This window comes from Vidua macroura, chromosome 12 (genome assembly GCF_024509145.1).
Source record: "Vidua macroura isolate BioBank_ID:100142 chromosome 12, ASM2450914v1, whole genome shotgun sequence".
Classification (NCBI taxonomy): domain Eukaryota; kingdom Metazoa; phylum Chordata; class Aves; order Passeriformes; family Viduidae; genus Vidua; species Vidua macroura.
Genome location: NC_071582.1, coordinates 3,698,134 through 3,721,279, shown reverse-complemented (window position 1 = coordinate 3,721,279; position 23,146 = coordinate 3,698,134). Strand labels below are relative to the sequence as shown.

The 23,146-nt window shown below is 45.4% G+C and overlaps 1 protein-coding gene across 2 annotated transcripts in view; it reads left to right on the top strand.

The window, feature by feature from the left end:
- Positions 1-23,146, top strand: part of CSNK1G1 (casein kinase 1 gamma 1) — a 101,303-nt gene that overhangs the window by 51,240 nt on the left and 26,917 nt on the right. For both annotated transcript variants that reach the window (XM_053988445.1, XM_053988444.1), the window contains exons 5-6: positions 1,529-1,598; positions 19,575-19,726. In XM_053988445.1, the coding sequence (XP_053844420.1) occupies positions 1,529-1,598; positions 19,575-19,726 (222 nt within the window). The remainder of the gene's footprint in view (positions 1-1,528; positions 1,599-19,574; positions 19,727-23,146) is intronic.

Below are 23,146 nucleotides of genomic sequence, written 5' to 3'. Positions count from 1 at the left end.
CCTTGGTCTACGGGACAACCATCTGTGCTGGTATGATCTTCTCAGAAGCTGCCATGACTCTGGCAAGCATCCAGAGCTCTGGCTCCAGCAGCTCCTGATGCAGAAGCGGCTCAGGGCTGCCTCCCCTGATTTTGTCACGAGCAGCATCATGTCCTGCTGCATCAATCCTTCCCCTTTGCATGTTTGGATAAATAAACTGCACCCAGAACATGCCAAGTTCCTGTTGCCCTGAATCCCTGTGCTCTGCAGGTCTCTGTAGACCCTCCCTCAAGCCACCAACAATTATCTTAATTTAAATATGACTTACATAACAAACTTCTTTGTGTGTTGCTTTGTGTTTGCCTTCGATGCAGGTTCAGTTTTTCCTCCAGAATATTTTTTCACGTTGTTTGCTGAGTATTTGGTTGTTTTTGTTTTCTGGAGCTTTAAAACATCAGGAGTTTGGTGACCTTGGAGGCCTTTTCTTACCTCAGTGATTCTATGATTAAGCTGAGAAGTAACCAGGAGCATTCATTCCCCTTGCTGGGAAATGGATGGGATGACTTGAGCTGATGATTTGAGGAACAGCTTGGCTACAAGTCAAATTGCCTGAATTCCTGTACAGAATTCCTTCTCCACACTTAGAAAGAAACCTTGACTGTGGAGTTCACAGCTAGTGTGGACATCAGTCTTACAGTGCAGATGAGAGGTCAACAAAAATTGAGGCCAGTATTAACTCCTATCTCCAGGCTGCCTGGGCAGTTGGTAAACCCGCATCCATTCCTATCCCAAGTGCACAGTTTTATTGCAAATGTAATTACTCCAGTCTCTTAATCCTCTCCAAATTAACTTTATATTTTTAGAACCTCTGTAATCTTGCACGTTAATGCCTTGATGGATTGTAGGCATTAAGTCTTGTATGTAAAACGCAGATGAGTAACACTTAATGAATGGGATGGTTTGGGTGCATTGCAGACTTATCATTTTATTTTTTTGTATTTTGTGAATAAAAATAGAATATTATTGAGTGTTTCAAGATGTTTGACTGACACCTGCCACAAGGAAGGGGACACTTCTTCCTTTTTCCCAACTGTCTGGCTGCACTGTGGTGCTTGCTGTGAGCAACTGTGGTCTGATGTAAAATGCGCTTGTATGACTCAACATTTTTCAGAAATACAGCCTGGAGACCAGCAAAAGTGCTGTGGGCAGTCACAGTGCCCACAGAGTGAACTGGGGCTTGAGCTTTTGCAACTTTGACTTCCCCCTGCCAATGTCCAGGGTTGTTCTTCAAGGACCAGGAGCTCTATGGAATGATCCTTGAATTTCACTGCAATGAATGAGCTTTGTGTTTAAATGAGAATGTTATTTCTCCTCCAGAGAGCAAATCTTACTGCTTTTTGTTCTTTTCTTGTTTAAATGACATTTAACAGTGAAGTCTGTTGTTAGAATTTCAATTTGGGGTGTTTTAATTATGCACAAATCTTCAAGTATAGGACAGAGCTTCTTTTAGTCAAACTGATTTTGACCAATTTATTTATTTCTGTTCTAGGAACCAATTAAATCCCGGGCACCACAGCTTCACTTAGAATACAGGTTTTATAAACAACTTGGAAGTGCAGGTGAGTAAACCTACCTTAAGCTTATCAAAAGTTTTATTAAATTTCTTTAATAAAGGGATTTCTTTATTAAATCAACCACCACCATAATATTTGTTGTGTAACTCTGACTTGAACTTAGGGATCTGGACCAATTCCTTTTAGTCTCACACAAGTTTTGGAAGCAATTTGGTGAGAATTGGATCATAATGATGATATTGGGTAATTGTGTAGACCTAAAATGTCGAGTTTGTGAGGATTCACAGATACGGAAATACCCCTGTGTGTTTGTAAAACATAGGAATTGTCAATGGATGCAAAGTTATTTGTCTATAGAACAACACCCCTTAAGTAGGTGATCTAAAGTCTTTAAACCTAGGAAATGGTTTTCATTTTTACTTGTTAAATCACGAGAATGTCCACAAGCCCCATGGTTCCTCTGTGCAATCATGGTCTACAGCAAATAGGAGAAAAATAGAGCAGGATCAGCCAAAGGTGAAATTTTTTATACATTTTTTCTGGCAGTCTCTGATTTCCCTCATACAGAGCTTGAGTTGTGTCTAATAGTGTTTGGATTTTTCTTCCCTGAATTTATGGTTGTTTTTTAAGCCTGAAGAGCCTTTTAGCATGTGCTGTTTCCCATGCCAAGGATTTCCACAGCCTCGAGCAGGGTGTTCCACTGCTCAAGGAAGTCTCTGAAGCAACAACCTTCTCTGGTCCTTCTGTGCCTTGATCATGTATTGACTTTGGGTTTTGACAAGTTTCTTACATTACTGTAGTTTTTTTATACTTTTGATTTTATTTTTCCTGTTTTCCCTGAATGGACCCAGCTTCCATTTGCAGAGGATGTCTGATGGGCATCCAGAAATACTTTGGTAATAATACAGTACCAAAATACTAAGTTAAACTTCCTGCTGGAGTTCTGTTGGTTCTTGTGATTTCTGGGATACCCCAGCCCACATGTCTTGTGACACATGAGTGAATCCCAGTCTGCTTTTTCTACACTACTTGGCCTCCTTCCACTCTTTAAATATGTTATTACAGAATTATAAAACTGATCAAAATTTGAAGGAATGGCTTTATTTTGGTCAGATTAAGAATTTTTAGGTTTTCCCCTGTTCCTAAAGAATTTAAGCTTTCCATCCTGCAATACTTACCCACTCAGAGCATTCATGGAATGGTTTGGGTTGGGAGGGACATTAAAGCCCATCTCATTTCACCCCCTGCCATGGGCAGGGACACCTCCCACTAGCCCAGGTTGCTCCAAGACCCGTCCAACCTGGCCTTGGATGCTTCCAGGGATGAGGCAGCCACAGCTTCTCTGGGCCTCACCACCCTCATGGGGAGGAATTCCTTCCTAATTCCTTCCTAGTCTTGAATCTGCTGTCTTGGAGCATTTGTCAAGGGACTGTTGAGAAGGCTCCTGACTCTATTTCTCTCTCTGTGGTCCCACGGGTGTCACTCTGATGAGCTTTTGGGTGCCTTTAGAAGTTCTTGTGCTGCAGTTTTGCTAAAACTGTTGGAAATTGGCCATGACTTGAGTGGAGGATGTGAACTACAATTCTGGTCTCACTATGAAACCTGGAATCTGAGCAAAACAAATTTTGGTGGAGTCAAGCTGACAGGAGCAGGGAGGCTTGACTTGGGAGGAGTGTTTGGCTGGAAAAACAGATAAATAAGTGCCAATGTTGGGGTAACAGAGAAGTTTGTTCTCAGTGACATTGCTAGTGCCAGGCTCCCCGTCATGGTCCTTGCTCTGGAGCTGCTCAAACAGCCAGGCTTGAACTTCCAGTAGGGATGTCTGGTTACATGGAATTGTCCTGCACTTGCCAAAGGAAGACTAGAAGTGTCCGAACACATGGTGTGCATGACTCAGAGAGAGCAACAGTAGCGTTGCATGTGACATTCTGCTCAATAAATTAGCCAATTAATCCTGCCAAATGACGTGTCTGGCTGCAGCTCCCACTGTTAGCTGAAGGAGGGAGAGCAGAGGGAGCCTGGTTGTGACACCATGGGAGCCACCTCGGCAGCTCAGTGGCTGCGTTCAACTGCGTTTGCAGCCAGATGGTCCCAGTGAGCTCTGAGATATCAGAACCATCATCACCTGCAGCTTTGGGAGAAAAATGGGGTATTTTTGCCTAATAAGAAGAGTTTTAATGGTGATTTCCTTCTTGGATGTTTAGGATAAACATTTTTAAATGTGTTACTCTTGGGCAGTAGTCAGAGGAAAACTTAGGCTGGAATGGACTGACCTACTTGGCCAATGCCTGAAGGACATATGTGGGTATCAATAACCTGCTTCATTTGACATCATCAGAGACAAAAACTAGTGAGAATAGTCTCTTTTTTTCCTTTTTCTAAGCTATTCAGTCACGCTTTGCATTTCCCTTGGTGCAGTTGGACAGAGTAGCAGATAGCCCAGTAACTCAGAAGCTAAATCCTGAGATGAGCTTCGATGTGAGATGTTTCCACATGAACAGAGGATATGATAACTGCTGTTCCTTAGCAGTGACTCTGTAGCTCCCTGTGCCACGTGCTCCATCAGCTTCCATGTTCCAAGACTTTCTGACAGGGCACTGAAGTTGCATCTGTTCCCTCCCAGCAGCACCAGTTTCTCTGCCTGTCACGTGGCTTGGATGAGAATTCCTAGTCAGCTTGGATTAGCAAAGGAGCAGACTGGATTTTATGTGTCTCAGACATCTTAAGATGCTTCACACTAGATTAAGTGATGGAGCAGGGAGAAGTTTGTCAAAGGGATCTAAACTGTAGGAATATGGCTCTTCTTGGTGCTTCTCAGAACTGCTCAGTACTGGTGGATGGATCCAGTGGATTCAGAGAAAGTCCTGAGTCAGGAGTAACCAACTAACAGAATCACAGAATGACAGAATAATGAGGTTGGAAGAGACCTCTAAGATCATCAAGTCCAACCTATGCCCTAACACCTCAACTAGACTACAGCACCAAGTGCCATGTCCAGTCTTTTTTTAAACACATCCAGAGATGGTGGTTACACCACCTCCCTGGGAAGACAATTCCAGTACTTTATTATTCTTTTGGTGAAATTTTTTTTCATAATACCCAACCTATGCCTCCCCTGATGTAGCTTGAGACAGTGACCTCTTGTTCTGTCAGTGCTGCCCGGTGGAAGAGACCGACCCCCACCTGACTACAGCCTCCCTTCAGGAAGTTGTAGAGAGCAATAAGGTCACCTCTGAGCCTCCTCTTCTCCAGGCTAAACAACCCCAGCTCCTTCAAACATTGCTCACAGGGCTTGTGTTCCAAGCCCCTCACCAGCCTCGTTGCCTCCTCTGGACGCGCTCAAGCATCTCAACGTCCTTCCCAAACTGAAGGGCCCAGAACTGGACACAGCACTTGAGGTGTGCCATCACCAGCGCCGAGTACAGGGGAAGAATGACCTCCCTGCTCCTGCTGGCCACACAGTTCCTAATGCAGGCCAGGATTCCATTGGCCTTCTTGGCCACCAAGGCACACTGCTGGCTCATATCCAGTCAACTGTCGACCAGCACCCCCAGGTCCCTTTCCGCCTGAACACTGTCCAGCCACACTGTCCCCAGCTTGTAACATTGTAGGGGATTTTTGTGGCCAAAATATAGAACTCAGCACTTAGACTTATTAAACTTCATGCTGTTGGACTCTGCCCATCCATCCAACCGATCTGAGTCTCTCTGCAGAGCCCTCCTTCCTTCCAGTAGATCAACGCAAGCTTCCAGCTTTGTGTCAAACAGATGTGTCTGATGTGCTGCTTTGGATATTTGATGCTGTCTCTGTTGTTTTAGTGCCTCCTTGTTTTAGGGAAGCTAACAGCTCCCTTGTAATTCCCTTCCTCTAACTGGAGGAATGTTTGTGCAGAGAAATGGATTTTCATGATTCTTCCTTGAACATTTCTCCCCGCAGAAGTCGAGCAAGGCCCTGCTGCACAGTGACCATCTGCTAGCTTCTTCCTTCTCACTGTGGAATTAAATATCTAATAACCTAAAATAGTGTCTGAGCATTTTACCTTCATGTGAGCAGCAAAACAAAACAGCAAAGCATGGGCATGGAGTCAGAGACCTGATGGTCAATCCATAGGGTGTCTCAGGAAAGGACATCTTTCCTTTAGGAAATGTAATTCATTTAGGTTTTAGGTAGTCTGGGATATGATCCATTTGCTCACCAAGGTAATTGAAGTAGTTTTAATCATCTCTGTGCAAACTAGTTGCATTGCTCCCATCAGTCCTCTAATGCCAGTGTTGTACTGAACTGTTTAATGATTGGTTTTTGTCCTAAAAGCCACATTGCTCCAGCATCCTGATTGGAGTCAGGATCATTCAAGTCTCCAACATGTTTCTGGTACTGGATAAATCAATTGAGCATGTCATTTGTCCTCTGTACTTGAAGTTTGTGGAATAAACTGAGTTAATTGTCCATGGTCAAACAGCCCCAGCTCCTGGAATGGTTTAACTTCCTGGGCAGTTATGAAAGGACAAAGCTTTGGCTTTGCTTGAACTGCCCCCTGCAGAGCCAGCAGCATCCCAGGACCCTCCTGCTTGGTTTGGGATGAGTAAAAGCAACTGCTTTTCCCATGGCTTGCAGGAGTCCTGCAGCAGCTGGGTCCTGCTGGAGACACACCATGGTCTCAGCTATTCCATTGGCTGTGTCCTATGGGCTCTGTTTGCCTGTGGATAACAGAAATGGTCTTTTTGTTTTGCGGCTGATTCCAGATTAGAAGAATCTAATCTTCTTTTCAGGAGCTGCTGGAGCAAGTCCAGAGGAGGGCACAGAAATGTTTCAGGGACTGGACCCCTCTGCTCTGGAGCCAGGCTGGGAGAGCTGGGGTGCTCACCTGGACAAGAGAAGGCTCCAGGAAGACCTCCGAGCCCCTGCCAGGGCCTGAAGGGGCTCCAGGAGAGCTGGAGAGGATTTGATACAAGGGCCTGGAGGGACAGGACAAAGAGAAACGGTTTCTCATTGCCAGAGAGCAGGGTTAGATGGGATATTGGGAAGAAATTCTTGGCAGTGAGGGTGGTGAGGCCCTGGCACAGGTTGCTGCATCCCTGGAAGTGTGTAAGGCCAAGTTGGATGTGGCTTGGAGCAACCTGGTCTAGTGGAAGGTGTCCCTGCCCATGAGGGGGTAAAATGAGATGGACTTTAATGTGCCTTCCAACCCAAACTATTCTGAGATTTGTTACCACATTTCAGAGCACCTCTGGCATCTCTCCCTGTTGAGGCCATATGGAATGCCTTCCCTGTAAGCATCACCTTTGGAAGGTAAAATGGAGCACTACGTGCTTCCACGTTTCTTCTGGCTGCATGGAGCTGATGCTCAAGTTTCCACATAGTGACAGCTTCTGCCTGTGCACATCGTGTGCAGAAGTCATGCATTTTTGATTCAGTAGTAGTTTATTTTTATATCAGCTGGCAGATGAGTCACACCTTCCCCCACCCCTCACAGTCCCACCTTGGCACATGTGATTCATGCAGACACGTGGCACCGTGCATTGAGTTCTGTGCCATGACTCTGTAGCCAGTGGTCATTCCCAGCATGGGCAGGTAGCACTGGCAAGTGGATGTGGGACATCACAAGCCTCCACAGTGGCGTGGTGGGAAGCAGAAGTGGAGTCTGATACGCTGGAGAATCCCAGGAAACCGAGATCTCTGCTGTCCCCAGCCCACGCAGTGGATGAGTCACAGTGTAGGAGCAAAACGTTCTGAGTCAGGGAGGGGTATGTCAGTACATATAGAATATTGACGGATTCTGTGGTTTTGTTTTAATTCCTGCTCTGTAAACAAGTTCACCTCTAATGAAGTATGGAGTCTGTGTGTTTACTTTGGGATCTCTCTGTGTTGCACAACTCTCCAGAGCGAAGCAGTCTGTTTACTTGTCAGGAGGTAGGACTGAGGGAAATGAAGGTGTTATAAATAACTAATCTTTTGCATAGTCTAGTCAATATTTGCATATATATTCCTCAGTGTGGCTGAGCTGTCTGCTATCAATGGTGCTTATGGAGTTCTCCTGTCGGGCTTGCTTGTGTTGAGCACCTTTTTCTGTGTTGCTCTTGCTTTACCCACACACACTTTGTATGTATCGGTGTGCTTTATGAAGAAATTTTTTCCATGCCAGTTGCACAATGCTGTCATTCACATGGCAATTATGGGTCATTTTGGTAAAGCTCGTTATAGGATGGATGTAAACAAGTCGCGGTGGTGGAGCTGCCAACACCACATTTTATGTGGAGGTCATTGTGCACAACTCTCTTCCCCAAGGGAGCAGGAGTAACTCCAGGCCATGTGAGGGAGGGTTAGTGCAAGTGGTCCCCACCCTTGTTTAATTAAGAAGTGGGAACATACCCATTAACAGTGGCCACAATCACTATAATCTTCAGAATTCCCACTCATATTTGCCACCTGGATGGAAACATTGCGGTGGCCAGGAGCTGAGCCAGATCACCCCTCAGGAGGGGGCTGGTTTTTGGGGGGATGGAGCTGCTGGGTGGGGATGATCAAAAAATCAGAGTGGTGGATTGGAACGGACCTTAAAGCTCATCTTTTGGCCATGTGGGCACACCTTCCACTAGACCAGCTTGCTCAGAACTCTGTCCAGCCTGGCCTTGAACACTTCCAAGGATTGCCCTATGCACCCCAAAGTCACTTTGGACTTGTGTGGAGCAACACATGGCTGTCACCTGACGTATTTTGTGTGCTACTTATTGTATGGGTTTGTTCATACCTGTCACACTACAGTGCTCTGGATGAGCACTGCAGCCTCCTCCTTTGAAATACTGGAAATATTTTATATTGCCAGTGTTCAGTGACTGTAAGTGTTAAATAAGTGGCTCATCTGTGCAAGGTGATACAAAACTTTCATCTCTTTAAAAGGAAACAGCTTTGGGACACATCTCATGTCAGTCATTCCCCAGCTCAGATGCCTGCAGTAGACCTGACGGTTTTTCGATGTTGGGTTCATTTTCTACCAGCGATGAAAAACATCTCCATTCTCAAATCCTGCACAGAAATGTGCCCTTGGCCAGAGGTGGGAGATATTAAACAATGGAGATACAGTTTCATTCTACTGAAGATGTTTTTTTTAGGCAAAAATTGGAGACCCTAACGCTGAGCTGCATATTAAGGAATGGTGATCAGCAGCTTCATTGTGAAGTCAGAGTAGTCCAAGGAGCTTGAACTTGAGGGATCCTGGACTTCCGAGCTTTTGAATTGCAGAATGAAATGTAGTGGATTACTGTAAAGTGCTCAGCTAGACTCTGCTGCTTTCAGAGCTGGCTTGCTGTTGATCTCCAGAGAATTATGTTTCACTATTTAAAAATACATGGCTTTTCTTTCATGTGGCCATTCCCTTGTTAGGAGGGACTTCCTGAATGTGCACATTTCAGCATCTCAGCATCAGAAGTTTTGACTTCCTTGGGCTAAATTTAGGTTTTGTCAATTGGAAGGTATCAGATGCTTTTAAAGCAAGGCCATTAATATTTGAAGATTAAGGCAGTTTCCTTTTTATGTTCCGAAAAGTCCTCGTGCATCTCATACTCTTCCGGTATTTGTGGCAGTAATCACAAATCAAACACCAGTGACTCCAGGCAGCACGTGAAGGGGAGCAGCAGGATGCTGGGAAGCTGGAAAATGCCTTTCCTGGAGACAATTTTCCTTGAAGCCTGACATGGCCATAAACCTGTAGCATCTGGACTCATCCAGGTCATCCCAGATGCCTCACTGGGTTCTTCTCATGGTCAGCAATGTCCACTGAGAGCAGGTTGTGGGCTGTGGGATGTGCTTCTGCTCTGAGGATCCAGCAGGACTCAATGAGACATTTAATCATCATTAAGGTCTCTGTGCTGCTTCTGGTACCTTCTAGCAGACCCTGAGCTGAAATATGCCTTGCTGGCTATCAGCCCAGGTTGTGCTTGGAAACTGGAGTTCCTCAGCCATTAGAGTGGGGAAGTGAAGACCGCAGAACCACAGACTGGTTTGGTTTGGGAGGGACCTTAATGCTCATCTCATTCCATTCCCTGCCATGGGCAGGGACACCTTCCACTATCCCAGGCTGCTCCAAGCCCTGTCCAGCCTGGACTTGAAAACTTCCAGGGATGGGGAGTCCACATGATACGTGATGCTTGAAGATAATAAACTTTGGAATTTATATTTACATGGAATGAAAAGCCCAGTTTGGCAGTGAGGGCCAGGATAATTAATAAGGATTAGGAGCTGGTTGGCTGTTCTGCTTGTCTCCCTTTCCTATCCCTTCTATGAACATTCTTCAAGCCATGGGGATGCTGCACTTAAAAACTAATTGAGATCTAATGCTACAAAATTAGTTTTGAGGGGGGCTGCTGTGTCAGGTGTTGAGCACTGCCTTGATGCAAACAAAGCTCTTTCTCCTTTGGAAGGTTGGTGCCAGATTTAGTGGGATCCCTTCCAACACAGCAGAGGCGTGCTACACACACTGGAGATTTCTAAGGTGAAACACTGAGCTGTGCCAGGGAAGTCCTGTTATGGAGGGCTGCCCACCTCCCAGACAGGCTTTCCAATGGGTTTAGAATTTGTGTTCTGGAGCTGTGCCCTGCCTGCTATTGAACAACCTCCTCTCATTGCTAAAAGATAAGCCACAGGCTCTGCCTGAGTGTGATGGGTCAGGCTGGAGTTCTGAAGTTTTGCAATAATTTTTCTGTCTGAAAGTTCCTACCTGCTCCTACTCGACTCTCTTAGGGTGAAACAGAGATGATATCTGGAGGTAGGATCTGTTTTAGCACTTCTGAACTTCTGTTTGGCAGCAGGTTCTCCTGCGATTAGAGGGAGTGAGAGGTTTTCCCTTAGGCTGAAAGGACCGTGTGGGTAACACTTTCCTACTCTTGTGAAAAATTGCTTTTTCCCTCCAATCCTGCAGTAGTGATGGGACAGATAGATGCCAATCTCTTGGTTTGTTGTGGAGAGTTTACGTGCATCTGATTCTTTTCCATCACTTTCTACTTTGATGCTGCTGCAGGGGCAAACCTGCAAAAATCCACCCTCCCAGTGGGACCAGTATGAGTACTGGGAGCCCAAGCTGCACCCACAGCTTTGCAGGAAGATCCCAGCACAGCTCTGGGGTGACACATAGGGATGTGCTGCCAGAAATGGCACCAGATTGTCCCACCACAGTCTGGTGGAAATCTGGCCTTCAGCTGCCTGAGCAAGGCTGAGCATCATCTTCCTCCTGAGCACCCAACATACGTGTCCAATACCACTGTCTTCTTTGTCCAGCTGGATCTGACCCCCATCTGCCATCCCAGTTAAAAATGCTGTTGGATCCACGACAAATCCTGCCTGTTATATGCCACTTTGGCCTTATGTTGCTGTGCTGTCCTGGTGATACTGACTGTGGCCACTGCTCAGTGCTGTGGCTGCAGCTGAGCCACAGCTCAGGCTGGCAGACCCTCCCTGCGTTGTCATTGTGGAAGTGTCACCCCTGTGTGCAGCTGGGGAGGAAGCAGGGAAAAGCTCTGCCTCCAGCCAACAGTCTCCTATGGAGATGAGCTGAGGAAGAGCAGGAGCCACTGGGGACTTGTTGTGATCAAACCAAAATGGTTCTCTGGGCAGCAGAGGAGCAATTCAGCACAAGCAATTTGTTTTTGCTGCTTTCGTGGCATTTTTCATCTGCCTAGAAGTAGCTTCTTCACTGGCACTGCTTCTGGAGATAAATTTGAGTGCTGCTGAGCAACCAAGAGTTCTTGTTGTTGATTTTTCTTGAGATTATACCTGTAATGTTGTTAACACACATCACTTCATGTGCATAACATGTTGCTGAGGGGCAGTTCCTGTGACCAGGAACACCACCTGAGGGAATAGTTGGGGCTGTATTAGGGAGGTTTAGGTTGGATATTGGGAAAAGGTTCTTCCTCAGAGGGTGTCAGGCACTGAACAGGCTCCCCAGGGAATGATCACGGCCCCAGGGCTGCCACAGCTCAGGGAGTGTTTGGATAATGCTCTCAGGCACGGGGTGGCATTGTTGAGGTGTCTGTGCAGGAAGAGAAGTTGGACTTGTTGGTCCTTGTAAGTCCCTTCCAATGCAGGATATTCTATGATTCTATGAACTTGTTCTCAAAAAAAAAAAAAAAATTACCAAGGGACCCATGATTTCATCTCTCAGCAGGTAGGACTGAGCAATTGCCCAGCAGAGGAAAACCGATCAGGAGCAACTTCCAATTGCTCCTTGGATTTTTTTTTTTTTTTTTTTTTTTTTTTTTTTTTTTTTTAAGGGGAGGGAAGGAATTTGTTTCTTTGTTGGTTTCTTTCTTTCTTTTTGGTTGGGTTTTTGTGGGTGTTCTTAAGCAGCAGAACCCAGTTGGCCACACAGATGCGTTCTGGCAGAAATCACACAGCTATGCGACCTGCAGTGGAGCAGAATCACGGAATTGTTTAGGCTGGAAAAGAATCCATCTCAAACCATCAAGTCCAACCATACCCCAGCACTGACAAGGCCATCATGACTCCCTGTTCCCAAGTGCCACATACACATGACTCTTAAATTCCTCCAGGAATTCTATTGAGTGGTTCCACCACTGCCCTGGGCAGCTGTTCCAATGGTTTTCTTTCATCTTTGTCCTTGTATTGCAGGTGTGTAGGAAAAGGTAATTAGGATAGAACTTAAGCTAGAACTTTTTTGGGTGTTTTAAAACAACTTTTCTAAAATTATTTACTGATTTTTTTTCCTTCTTTTAAGATGTTGTTCTATGTGCCAGCTGTCATCCTTACTGGAGCAAGACGTGTTGAATATAAAATCTGACAGTGGAGATTTGAATGCAGCCATTTCCCCCAAGCCCTAGAAATCTGAATTCAGTCTCAGAAACATGCCAAAAAAGGAATTTATTGTGCTGTGCTTTATTCTTTTGTGTTTGTCAAGAGCAGAAATAATTTCACTTGACTAATTTAATTGTTAGAGCTAAAAAACTGCCTGTGAATGGCTGTTTCTGGGTAAATTTCCCAGATTTTGAAAGTTTTCCTGCATTTGACCTTACCAGATAGGCCTGATTCTCCTCCCAAACTTTTTTTATCTTTATGAATGCAAATATGAATGTCTCCTTGGTACCCCCCTCCTCAAGTGCTTCTTGCTTTGTGGATGTGAAGAGTTGTTTAATTAAGAGAAGCCATGATGTCAGGAAACCAGCTTGTACCACTCAAGGAAGATGAAATGCCACCCTGTTCTAATAACACAGCGATCCTGAGATTTGTTTTTCTGCAGTTGAGTAAAAATCAAGTTGTTTGGATTTTTACCAGCATCAAGAACAAATATGTTCTTCCTTCTGTCCTTCCCCGGTCTGTTTTTCTATTCCTTTTCCTGTACCTTTTCTTTTTGTAGATCCAAATACTACCAAAATGAAACAAAACACAGCAGGGTTTAAATACATCCTGCATATCCTGAGATAAGCTGGAGTGAGGCTGGAGTCTTGGAGTCCACATGGAACTCCCTGGAGATGACAGTCGTCTCCTCACAGCTCATTCACAACTATTACATGCTTAGTGTTGTCTCTTCCCATGAAAAGCTCAGCTTTCTCTGCCATTATCAGGGGAGAAGGTGTTGATCCAATACCTTCCTGTGTCTTTCCCATCCCTGGAAGTGTTCCAGGCCAGGCTGGATGGGTCTTGGAGCAGCCTGGTCTACTGGAAGATGTCCCTGCCTGTGGCAGCTTTGAGGTCCTTTCCAGCTTCTGATGTTCTCCTTTGAGTTATTTCCTCTTGAGTTCAGAGAGTGTTTGAGCTGCACCTTTTCCACATCCAAGGCCAGGAGTAGGGCCGTGCTCTGCCTCTCCTCCTCCTCACCCACCGATGGGCTAAAGCAGAAAGCCCTTTTGCAGAAATTCCTGCTAAGCAGTGGTGCAAGGAGCATTCAGCATTTGCTAGGAGAAGTGATTTATTGCCCAGACACAGCAGGGAAAAGACGCTGTGAAAAGCTGGCAGCAGAGTGGAGTGTCTGGAGCAGCTGGAGCAAACGGAGCAGGAGGATTTTCAGGGACAGGAGATGTGTGAGGACAGGTCTGGCTGCTCTTCACCTTGTTCAGGTGAGTGAGAAAGAACTAAAGGTAAATTGTGGGCTCTCAAACCACAGCATCAGAGCTCAAGAGAGCAAGGAAACTATTCAGGAGCATTACAGGCTGGAGGCACTCATAGCCTGGTGGTGCTCTCTGTGGATCACCTTTGGAGCTGCCATAGGGCCGGCTGTCCTCTGGCTCCTCCAACCCCACTTCTCCATGTGGATGTTTCTATGTGTGGTTGTTAGATCAGATCCCTGTTTTTAGATTCTTTCCCTAATCTTATGCCAGTTCAAGGTTTGTGAAGCCTAGGAGTGGTTGGTGAGATTGTGGCAGACCTTTTCCACCACCTCTTTTTCCACCTGGAGGTGAGTTGGTGCTGGAGTCACAAATTTCATTTTGTGCTTGTTTACCTTCCCATCTCAACTGCTGTTTCTCAAACAAGAGAAAACACTCAACCACCCAAAATCTCTGTTCTTCCTTAAGCTCCTCCAGGAAAGAATGAAGGTGAAGGACTGTGTTATAAAGCTGTACTTTGAAGGAAGATATCTTTGAAAGGCATCCAATCAAATATATAAAAGACCCTTAGGACAAGGTTATTACCAGTAATAAGCCGAATCTCAACTTTTCTCCCATCTTTCTAATTTTGAAGCAGACTATTCCAAAATTTGAAGGGCAGGATGAGTCTTTTTACTTGCAGCTCACAGAAATAACCTGTTAACATGCTCAGGTAGATTTACATGGGACATGTTTGAACAGGTTAAAAGCTGAGAGCTTGGCCCAGTCAATGTTGATCACAAATCTTCTCTGTCAGCCAGGATTTTATTCCGATTTGAAAATTAAGAGAAGGGTAGATCCTCATTAGTGTAATCAGCTTAAATGGGTTGACTACTCTAAAGCAATTTGTTTAATTTGTTTGGAACATGTTTAATTTTAGCTATAGATATTCAGCCCTCTCACAGTTGCTATTTATAGTGTTCATCGTGTAATTTTGTGTTCTGTGATTTGTAAAAATAAACTTTCTGCTCTGAATGAGAATTTTGCGACAATCTACGGCCCATTCATCAGAGCTTCTTTAAAACCACGCAGAACTTTCTGTGCACTGATGCTTCTGGTGTGTGTCTGCATCTCTTTCAGTGAGAAAGAGTTCTTGCTGCCCACACAGAGCATGGGTTTGCATCAAGCATCAGCCTTTTGCTGGGCCTTGGATTCCTCCCCGCTCTGGGTGTGGAATTTGGGGCTCTTCAGGAGTGTCTCCCCTCTGCAACAGAGCTCAGTGTCAAAACCTGCATGAGGAGAGGGTCTGAATTCTTCTTTAATTCTTGATATTGAAGACATCAGCTTCTCTATTTGTCTACACCTCATAGAAGGGCAGTGGAAAACAGCTCCCCATGGGAGCAAAAACCACGGATGGTTCACAAACTACTAATATTGATCACAAGCTCTGGATGTTTCTTGGTGATTTGCTGTTGCACTTGGCCTTCCATTGACGTAGATGCCACGTGCAGCTTCCTGCACTTGCTCCCTCCTTCCTCCTTGGCTGTATTTTACTTGCTGTTGATGAAGTTTATTCATAGCCTCTTGTGATGCTCACGCAGAGCTTCAGGCCAGGTGCTCTTCTGGAGCAGGTGGGTTCTGCTTCCTGTGCCCTCCATGCAGGGCAGGTGCTGCAAACTCTGATTTCCCTCGGGCGTAACCTTAGATTGGTATCTCTTCCCATCGCCGGTTCATAACCAGTCCTGGAAATGGCTTTGGAATGTCTGTGTGCCTGACCTAATGTGATTTTTTGGAGTAAGTTGGATGTTTGAGAAGTTTTGTGGCCATTAGTCATGCTGAAAAACATATGGCAGCAAGATAACATTACTCAAATCATCCAGGGCACTTGATCTTGTGATGGAAGTTTCTGAAAGGTGTTGCTCCGGGTGTTAATCTGGCTCGGATGAAGCTCTCTGGAAGAGCAGTGATCCTGCTCTTTGTTACTGTTCCCATTCTTGTGTTCAAGCTCAAGCCAAGTGTTTTTTGGGTTGATCCAACATATTGCTCTGCCACAGAGCATGAGGAAGGATGGGAAAGTCCCTTTTGGTGGCAGCCCAGGAGCAGTGAGAGTTTAGCATCCACAGAAAGCCAAGGCCAATCTCAAGAGTGTGGGGGAATCAAAGTCTTGAGTTTTTGGCTTTGATGTCTGCATTTGCTCTCATTCCAGCAGTGATGCTTTAATCTACAAAATGCTTTGCTAGGTTTTCGCTGTGCTCAGCTTGAATTTCTTCTAAGACATCACTCTGCTGAAATAGCAGAATTTGCCTGTGGATTCCGGTGCAGCAATCAGTCTGTGTTTATTGGGGTGATAAACTTCCTGTGAGAGTGAGGGTGGAGTGGGCCCTTTTCCATGTAGCTGAGCCAAATCACTCAGCAGTGAGACCAAAGCCGCTAAGCAAATTGAGATGATTTCTGCTTGCAGCAGTCTCTGCTGTAATAAACTGGTTTTCTTCCAAAGGAGAACCTGCACAGATCATGCCTCTGTTTTCTTCCCTTAGTGTATTGCTCTTGTTTGATACCATGGAGAAATTCCTGGTTCTGATGTGATTTCATGCATTAATTGCATTAAACAGATCATGGTTTGTGCTTCAAGTGTTGAGTTGTACCTTTGAATCTTCAGTATAAGACTCTGCTCTGCTGGTGGCTTTTCATCCCAGTCTCCGAATTCAGAGCTGCTCACCTACAGCATGACACCGTGGTTTTGTGTGACCTTTCCAGTCCTCTCCCAATGTGATTACTTTCCATTAAAAACCTCAACTCCAACTGCCCAGGCAAAAAAGTCTTTTTTCTTCCATCAATCTCTTTAGTTGGCAACATCCTTCTTAAGTATTTACGGATTTGCTGGTGATATTTATGGAGTTCCTGTGGTTCACTGTGACAATGGACTCAGCATCAGGACACAATGCTTTTCGCTGAAATAGAACCAAGCTACATCATAAATTATACAGATAGGCTGTGACAAAATCAAATTTTATGCAGATTTTGTTAGGCTGACCCTTTTTACTGTTCAGAATGGCTCTGGAGCTGCCTGTATCTCAAGTTTCATCCAGTTTTATCTGCCAACACACCCTTTAATGTGTACATCAAGTTCATCTTTCGAGCTTTTCCTCTTCCCAAAAAGATGGTGAATGTTGAGTTGAGTTTGAGTGAGCTGAGGATGTGTTATGCCAAGTCCCTCCCAACTTTATTTCCATAAGTAGTCTGGAGCTGAGGATCCTTAGTGTGGGCTGGGAGCTCCACAGGGCTCATCAGTGATGCTCCTTTGGATCCAGGATACAGCAGTGCAGCCTGGCTCTGGAATTCAGAGAGATGTTACAGCAGCTTTATCCTGGCAGAGGCAAGAGGCAAGTCCTTGACTGCAGCGCTGGCAGTCAGAGAAAACCCTCAGGGAAAAATCGAATCCTAAAAATACACCTGAAGCCAATGATGTCTCCTGTATTCTGACATTTAGGATGCTTTATGTTCTTCACTAAGGCCTCACTTTGTCAGACCTCCCACAGAAAGCAGAGCTTTCCTGAGGGTTAGAGACAAAGAGGGTACGCCAAGCTCTGGGCTGTAAGCTCTGAGTAGGTAAAACTGAAGGAATTGGGATCCCAGAGTGCACTAAGTAGTGTTGCTTCCTTCCCTACATGAAATCTCCACCCTTTGGGTCTTGCTGGGTCTTATGCCCTGTAGGAAATTCATTTTAATTGCAATGCTTGCCCCTTACCAAGTGAGGCTGTAAATTAAATGTTCTCATATTCCCCTGATCTGTAAATGGGCTCCTTCACCTTCTTTAAGAGCCTTTCTGCAATTTTATTCTCCTGCATACCATAGTTAGCAGAGTCCTAAGCCTAATTCCTTCCTCAGTTCCACTATTTGAGACTTGTAGAAATTGTGGTAGAGGTACTCGTTGTCTGTCTGTATCTAGAATCTGTAATGGGCTCAGGTTTAAACTTTGCATAAAATATTCTGTTACTCTCTTATTCTCTATTATTATTCTATTATTCTCTAAAAAATAGAGATGCTTATCTTGGTGTTAGAGGTGACTTTGGAGGTAAGTCCTCATCAGACTTTACTAAAAACCCAGTGGCTCACCGTGAGTCACTTCAAGAGCTGTTGCAATTATTCCAGCCTTCAGCACTAAGCTGATGACATTAAATTGCCATTTGTGTTGATTTGGGGATATTTGAAATCATCTTGGAGCTGCCTGGATCATATCCTATCATTGTTTGGCTTTCTGAATTGCTTCTCCATCAAACCATCCTGTGTTCCCAGAGGATTTAATGACTGTTACTAAAGCATGGAGCTCTGTTAGGAGCAGCAGCCTCCCAAACCCAGGTTGGGTCAGTGTTTTACATGGGACACAAAACACTGGTTAGACAGGGAATTCCTGCAATACTCTATAATATCCCATTAATGCATCCTGATGACAGATTCCCTGAGCATGTGAATTAATGAGATTAAAACCCTCCTCAGGTAATCTTTGTCAAACTGCATTCTGTTCGTTTGGAGCAGAACTTGGGAGCACAAGTTCTGTGATATTTACAGTTTAGTGATCTCAGTGCTGCATTTGTTATGTTGTTGGCAGGTTGCAGAGTTCCCAGTGCCATTGGGTGGATTAGCAGGGCTTCCCTAAATCTGGAATAGGACATGCACTTGTTGTGTGGCTGACACGCTCTCCAGCCTGAAATGTTTCACTGAGCACCTCAGAGAGCCGACACCAAACTGTGCACTTAATTAGTCAAGTATTTTGCTATATCTAACAATGCAAATCCAGGTGTCTGCCTGCACTTGTTTAAAACATGCCATAAAATCAGTAATCAATGTGCTTTCAGGTTCCATGCACTGTAATTTGTGGATCTCTGGGAAAAAACAGCAGTGCTCCCCATGCTCAGCCTTTACACTGAATAGCAGGACACTGTATCTTTGGGCAGTCAAACAAATATTTTGTTTTGACATAAGACAAAGCCCTATATTTCAAAACAAAACCTTTCTGTTCTGGTTTAGAGTTCTTATGATGTGTAGACTGGAAATACATAGACATTTAAACATGTTACCCAGCTTGGTGCTGATGCTGGGACGCCGAGTGCTGGTGCAGGTGCTGATTAGCAAAATGAGCAGTTGGGCCTGCACTAAATTCCTTCTGTATGGGCTGCTGTGTTTTCCTTTTTGACTCAAAGGTAATTCCAGGAGTGCTCTCTCTGAGTCTTCCAACATCAAGGCTGGTTTTTCTCCTTTCCTTCTGATGCCTTTCAGAAAGCTGATCCACCCAAAAATCCCCTGCCAGCTGAGTATCAACACTGTACTCCCACAGAGCAGTCTGTTGGGTGAGAAGATGGGCTCTGGCTCCTACCAGTTCAATGTTGATAGCTGTGTGTATGCATATATGCTAATGACCATGATAACCTATTTTTGTGTGGTCATTGGTCAAAATTTAAAACTTTTCCTTATTTCAAAGGAAAAGGTTTTTTTCCTTTTTACTGAGTGTAAACTTTGCTTAAGGTTGTGCTGAAAATCAAGGGCTGGGTGCTATTTTGGTGACAAAGCAGCCCTTTTTTGGCCATGCTTCATTTTCTCCAAGGACTGTCATCTTCCTAAGTGCTCCAACAAGTGCTAGCCCACATCTGGGGCTGTTCTCTGTCTGGTTTTTAGTGGAACACAGGGAACTCCATGTCTCGTTCCCTAAATCCAAGCCTTTAAGCTGCCAAAGCTTGATGCCTTAAGGTGGATTTGTTAATTGCTCTGAAATCCCATTTGTCTGTGCCAAAGTGTAGTTGAGCAGAACCTGCACTGGTTTGGCCTTTGGTTCAGTCACAGTTTGTGCTGGAACTTATTTCCTTGCTGGGCAGCATCAGATAGAATACTCAAGAAGTGACAATAAAACTGCCTAACAAAAGGTGTGCACACAGAGGGAGGGTAATTAACTTTGTCCCATTGACTGATTCCAGTTCTTTTCCTGTTCTTCCAGCTGAAGGGCTCCCCCAGGTGTATTACTTCGGACCATGTGGAAAGTACAACGCCATGGTGTTGGAGCTGCTTGGTCCCAGCTTGGAAGATCTGTTTGACCTCTGTGACAGGACCTTCACTCTGAAGACGGTGTTAATGATTGCCATTCAGCTGGTGAGTGATGGCAGGGCCCTGCCCTGGGGTGTCCTTGGGTGTCCATCCATCCTAGGGTCAGCACAGTGCAAGGTTCAGGGCTGAGAGAATCTTCTTCCATCACAGAATCACCGGGTGGTTTGAGTTGGAAGGAGCCTTCAAAGATCTAATCCCACCCTCCCTGCCATGGGCAGGGACACCTTCCACTATCCCAGATTGCTCCAGGCCCTGTCCGACCTGGCCTTGAACATTTCTAGGCATGGGGCAGCCACAGCTTCTCTGGGAAACCTGTGCCAGGGCCCCATCACCCTCACATTCTTCCCAATATCCCATCTAACCCTGTGTTCTGGCAGCAGGAAGCAATTTCCCCTTGTCCTGTCGCTCCAGTCCCTTGTCCAAGGTCCCTCTCCATCTTATAAAAGAAAATTTCTCAGGGGTGAGAAGGACTCTTGCCTATGAAGGGAAGGTTGGATTATGCTTATGAGAAACTGGCTCCCTGCACAGCAGAACCAGTGAAGCTGGATTCCTATGGACTTGTGTCCCACGTCCCCTACACGCCCCTGCCCCGGCACCTGCCCCAGCTCCCTCCCTCTTTTTGGACATCCCAGGAACATCTCATTTCTCACCCGCTCCGTGGGACACACAGAGCACAGCACCCTCCCACACTCCTTCCAGTTCTGCTGGTTTGGTGCTACTGGGCTGCCCATAGACTGAAACCTCATGGTGCAATGGGAGCTGAGCCCTCCTTAGCTTAGCCAAAATACCAGCATTGGAGAGCTCTGCCTCTGTCAAATTTGGTCCAAAATTTGGTCAATCAAATAGGTTTAAATTACTGCCACTTGGAATATAATAAATGGGCAACATCACAGAGCCTTTAATGTACCTGAAAAGGAAAGGAAGTCAGGCTGGAAGGGATCCAGGCTTGGATTTGAGTTTGTGTTAAAAATGAACAACATGGAAGCTGAACATACTGAATGTGGTGCGGAAACTTCCACAAGTCAGTGGGGCCAGCCAGTCAGTTTGGCTTTTTTGGTTTTCATATTGGTTTGCAGATTCCCAAGTACCTAAATATCTGCAGATAGCCAGATTTTGCATGGCTGGACCTTGGAATCACCCAGATACTCCACAGCAGAGTTGGGATTGTATATTCACATTAATAGCTCTGTGGATAGAAGCATGGTAGGGAAGAGGAGATGTAAGGGATGAGGAACGCAGTCCTTTCCAGATAAACTGAAGTTTGACACAGCAGAATCTCAAATGGAAAACTGAGATCAGAACTGCAGAAGTTTGAACAGCACCTGCCTGGTACTGAGGCCTCCCACAGCAGAGCAGTCAAGTTCTCTTGGTTTTGAGTGTTTCTTTATCAATGGAAAACCAATTTATAGTATTGACTTTGATTAAATCAAATGGCAGCAGATGGCAAAGCCTCAGATACAGCTTGTGTGACCTTTGCAGGGAAAAAATAAATATGTAAATTCATTCCCAAGGGACTGCTGGGGAAATCAAGACTCACAGCCATGGCTGCTGCCTTTTGCCGAGTCCCAAGGCTGCAGCTCAGCTCTGGGCTTGGATGTTCTTCTTGTGATCTTGTGGCCAGGCTACAGCTCACCGGGGCACTTGTCCCAAGTGGAAAACACGTGCTGAGGCTGATGCAGGGGGACAGCAAAAGCAGTTGGAAATGGAGGACCTGATGTTCTCTCAAAGGATCAGGTGCTCCTCTGGCCATGGGGAGATGTTGTAGGGCCTTTTCAGTCTCCTCAGGGAGGTTACATGAGTTGTCACCTTGGAGTGTGCACATCTAAGGGGACAGATCAGACATCCTCAGGTGTGCCTCATCACCTGACGCTGGGAGAAGTGTTTGCCAAAGGGGCTGGCACTAACTGCTCAAATGAAATGAAAATGCTCTGCTGTAGCCACAAGGCTTTAGGGAAAATTGTCTTTCTCCCACACCAAATGGTCGCAGTTACTGTGTTATGCTCCAGTGTGAGACACATGAGAAAGGAAAGCTGGACTCTCAGATTCCTTGGGTTCACATCCATGAATTACGTTTTGTTCCTGCTTCTGATTGGCCAAGTCTGCTTAAGCTGCTGTAATTCTAACTGTGGGCACTTGTCCCCTGATCTTTCTCCTCATACTTAGGATGATCCCCTTGTCTGTAGGAGCATCCAGTCCCGTGGTCAATTTTTAACCAGAGACATCTTGGAAAAATATTTTTTAATAGGTATTTCTGCTTGGCTGGTGTGAATGAGCTTGACAGGTTGCAGCATCTCAGGACTGGGGTGGATCCTTTACAGATGTTAGAAGAAAAAGGAGTTTCTCTAGGAAAAACACGGGCAGTGTCTCTTAGGAAGTGCCATGTGGGATTACAGAAGAATTCAAACATAGTTTTACATCAGGAAGGCTTTCCTGGCTGAGGGCAAGAGAGACTGGATAAAAATGAGTCTTCAAGAAAGGCAGCGTGCTTGGGAATTCTTCATGCTCTAACTGCTTCCTCCATACTCCACATGCAGCTGAAGACATCCAGTAGCTCGGATCCAGTGGGTGAAGCTCCTGAACAAAGCCAAGCTTAGCAATTAAAATGTGGTCACTATGTCAGTCCCCACAGCCCATAAATCGGGGGAGAATGTTTTTTTTCAGGCTTCTGTTTTTCACTCCTGGCCAGGCCCAACCTGTACAAAGCTCACTGTACAGCTTTGTGACAGCTCACTGACACAACAAGCTCTGTTGTGTCACCAGGCACTGGAAAAATACTCTGGATGTGATCTGGATCAAGTTGTGGCAAGATGTTTTTCTACCAGTGACCGTCAAAATTGCCTTTGAACAAGATTAATTTCATCCTCTGCTGATCTGATCTATATTTAAGCAGATGATGTGTGGAAGAAGGGCTCAAATTTATCAGGAAGGTCTAGAGATGGTGCTGCTGTCAAGATCAGTCTCTTAAGACTTACCTTTCTGGCATAAGAGGGTTTGTTACACTGGCTTCCTTGGCAGGAGGAAGGCAAATGAAAGCAGGGGTTTCTTTGGCACCTGCTAAATGTCACAACATCCTCTCATTTCTCCACCACAGCACAGGAGTCCTGCTGTGTGCCAAGGGATTCTCCCCCCTCCTAAAGGTTTCTCTGACATCTGAAATGGAAATTTATGGCTCCAAGCATGCACTCAGCCGGCCGTGGCCATGGAAATCCCTCTCTAATTCACAGTCTTCCATCTACCCTAGTGCTTGCTGTTTTTCCAGTGTTAGAGCAATTCCAAGTTAGTCCCAGTTCCTCGAGTGGTTTCTCTGCCCCTAAAAGAAGGAATTCAGAGTGTTTGAGCCTGTAGTTCAAACCCAAAAGAGTGGGCACTGCACCTCTGCATCCAGCACATTTCTGGAGTGGGAGCACCACTTCCCCTCTCCTTCAGCCACGCGATGGGGCTGATGTCGAGATTGTGCTGCAGCAC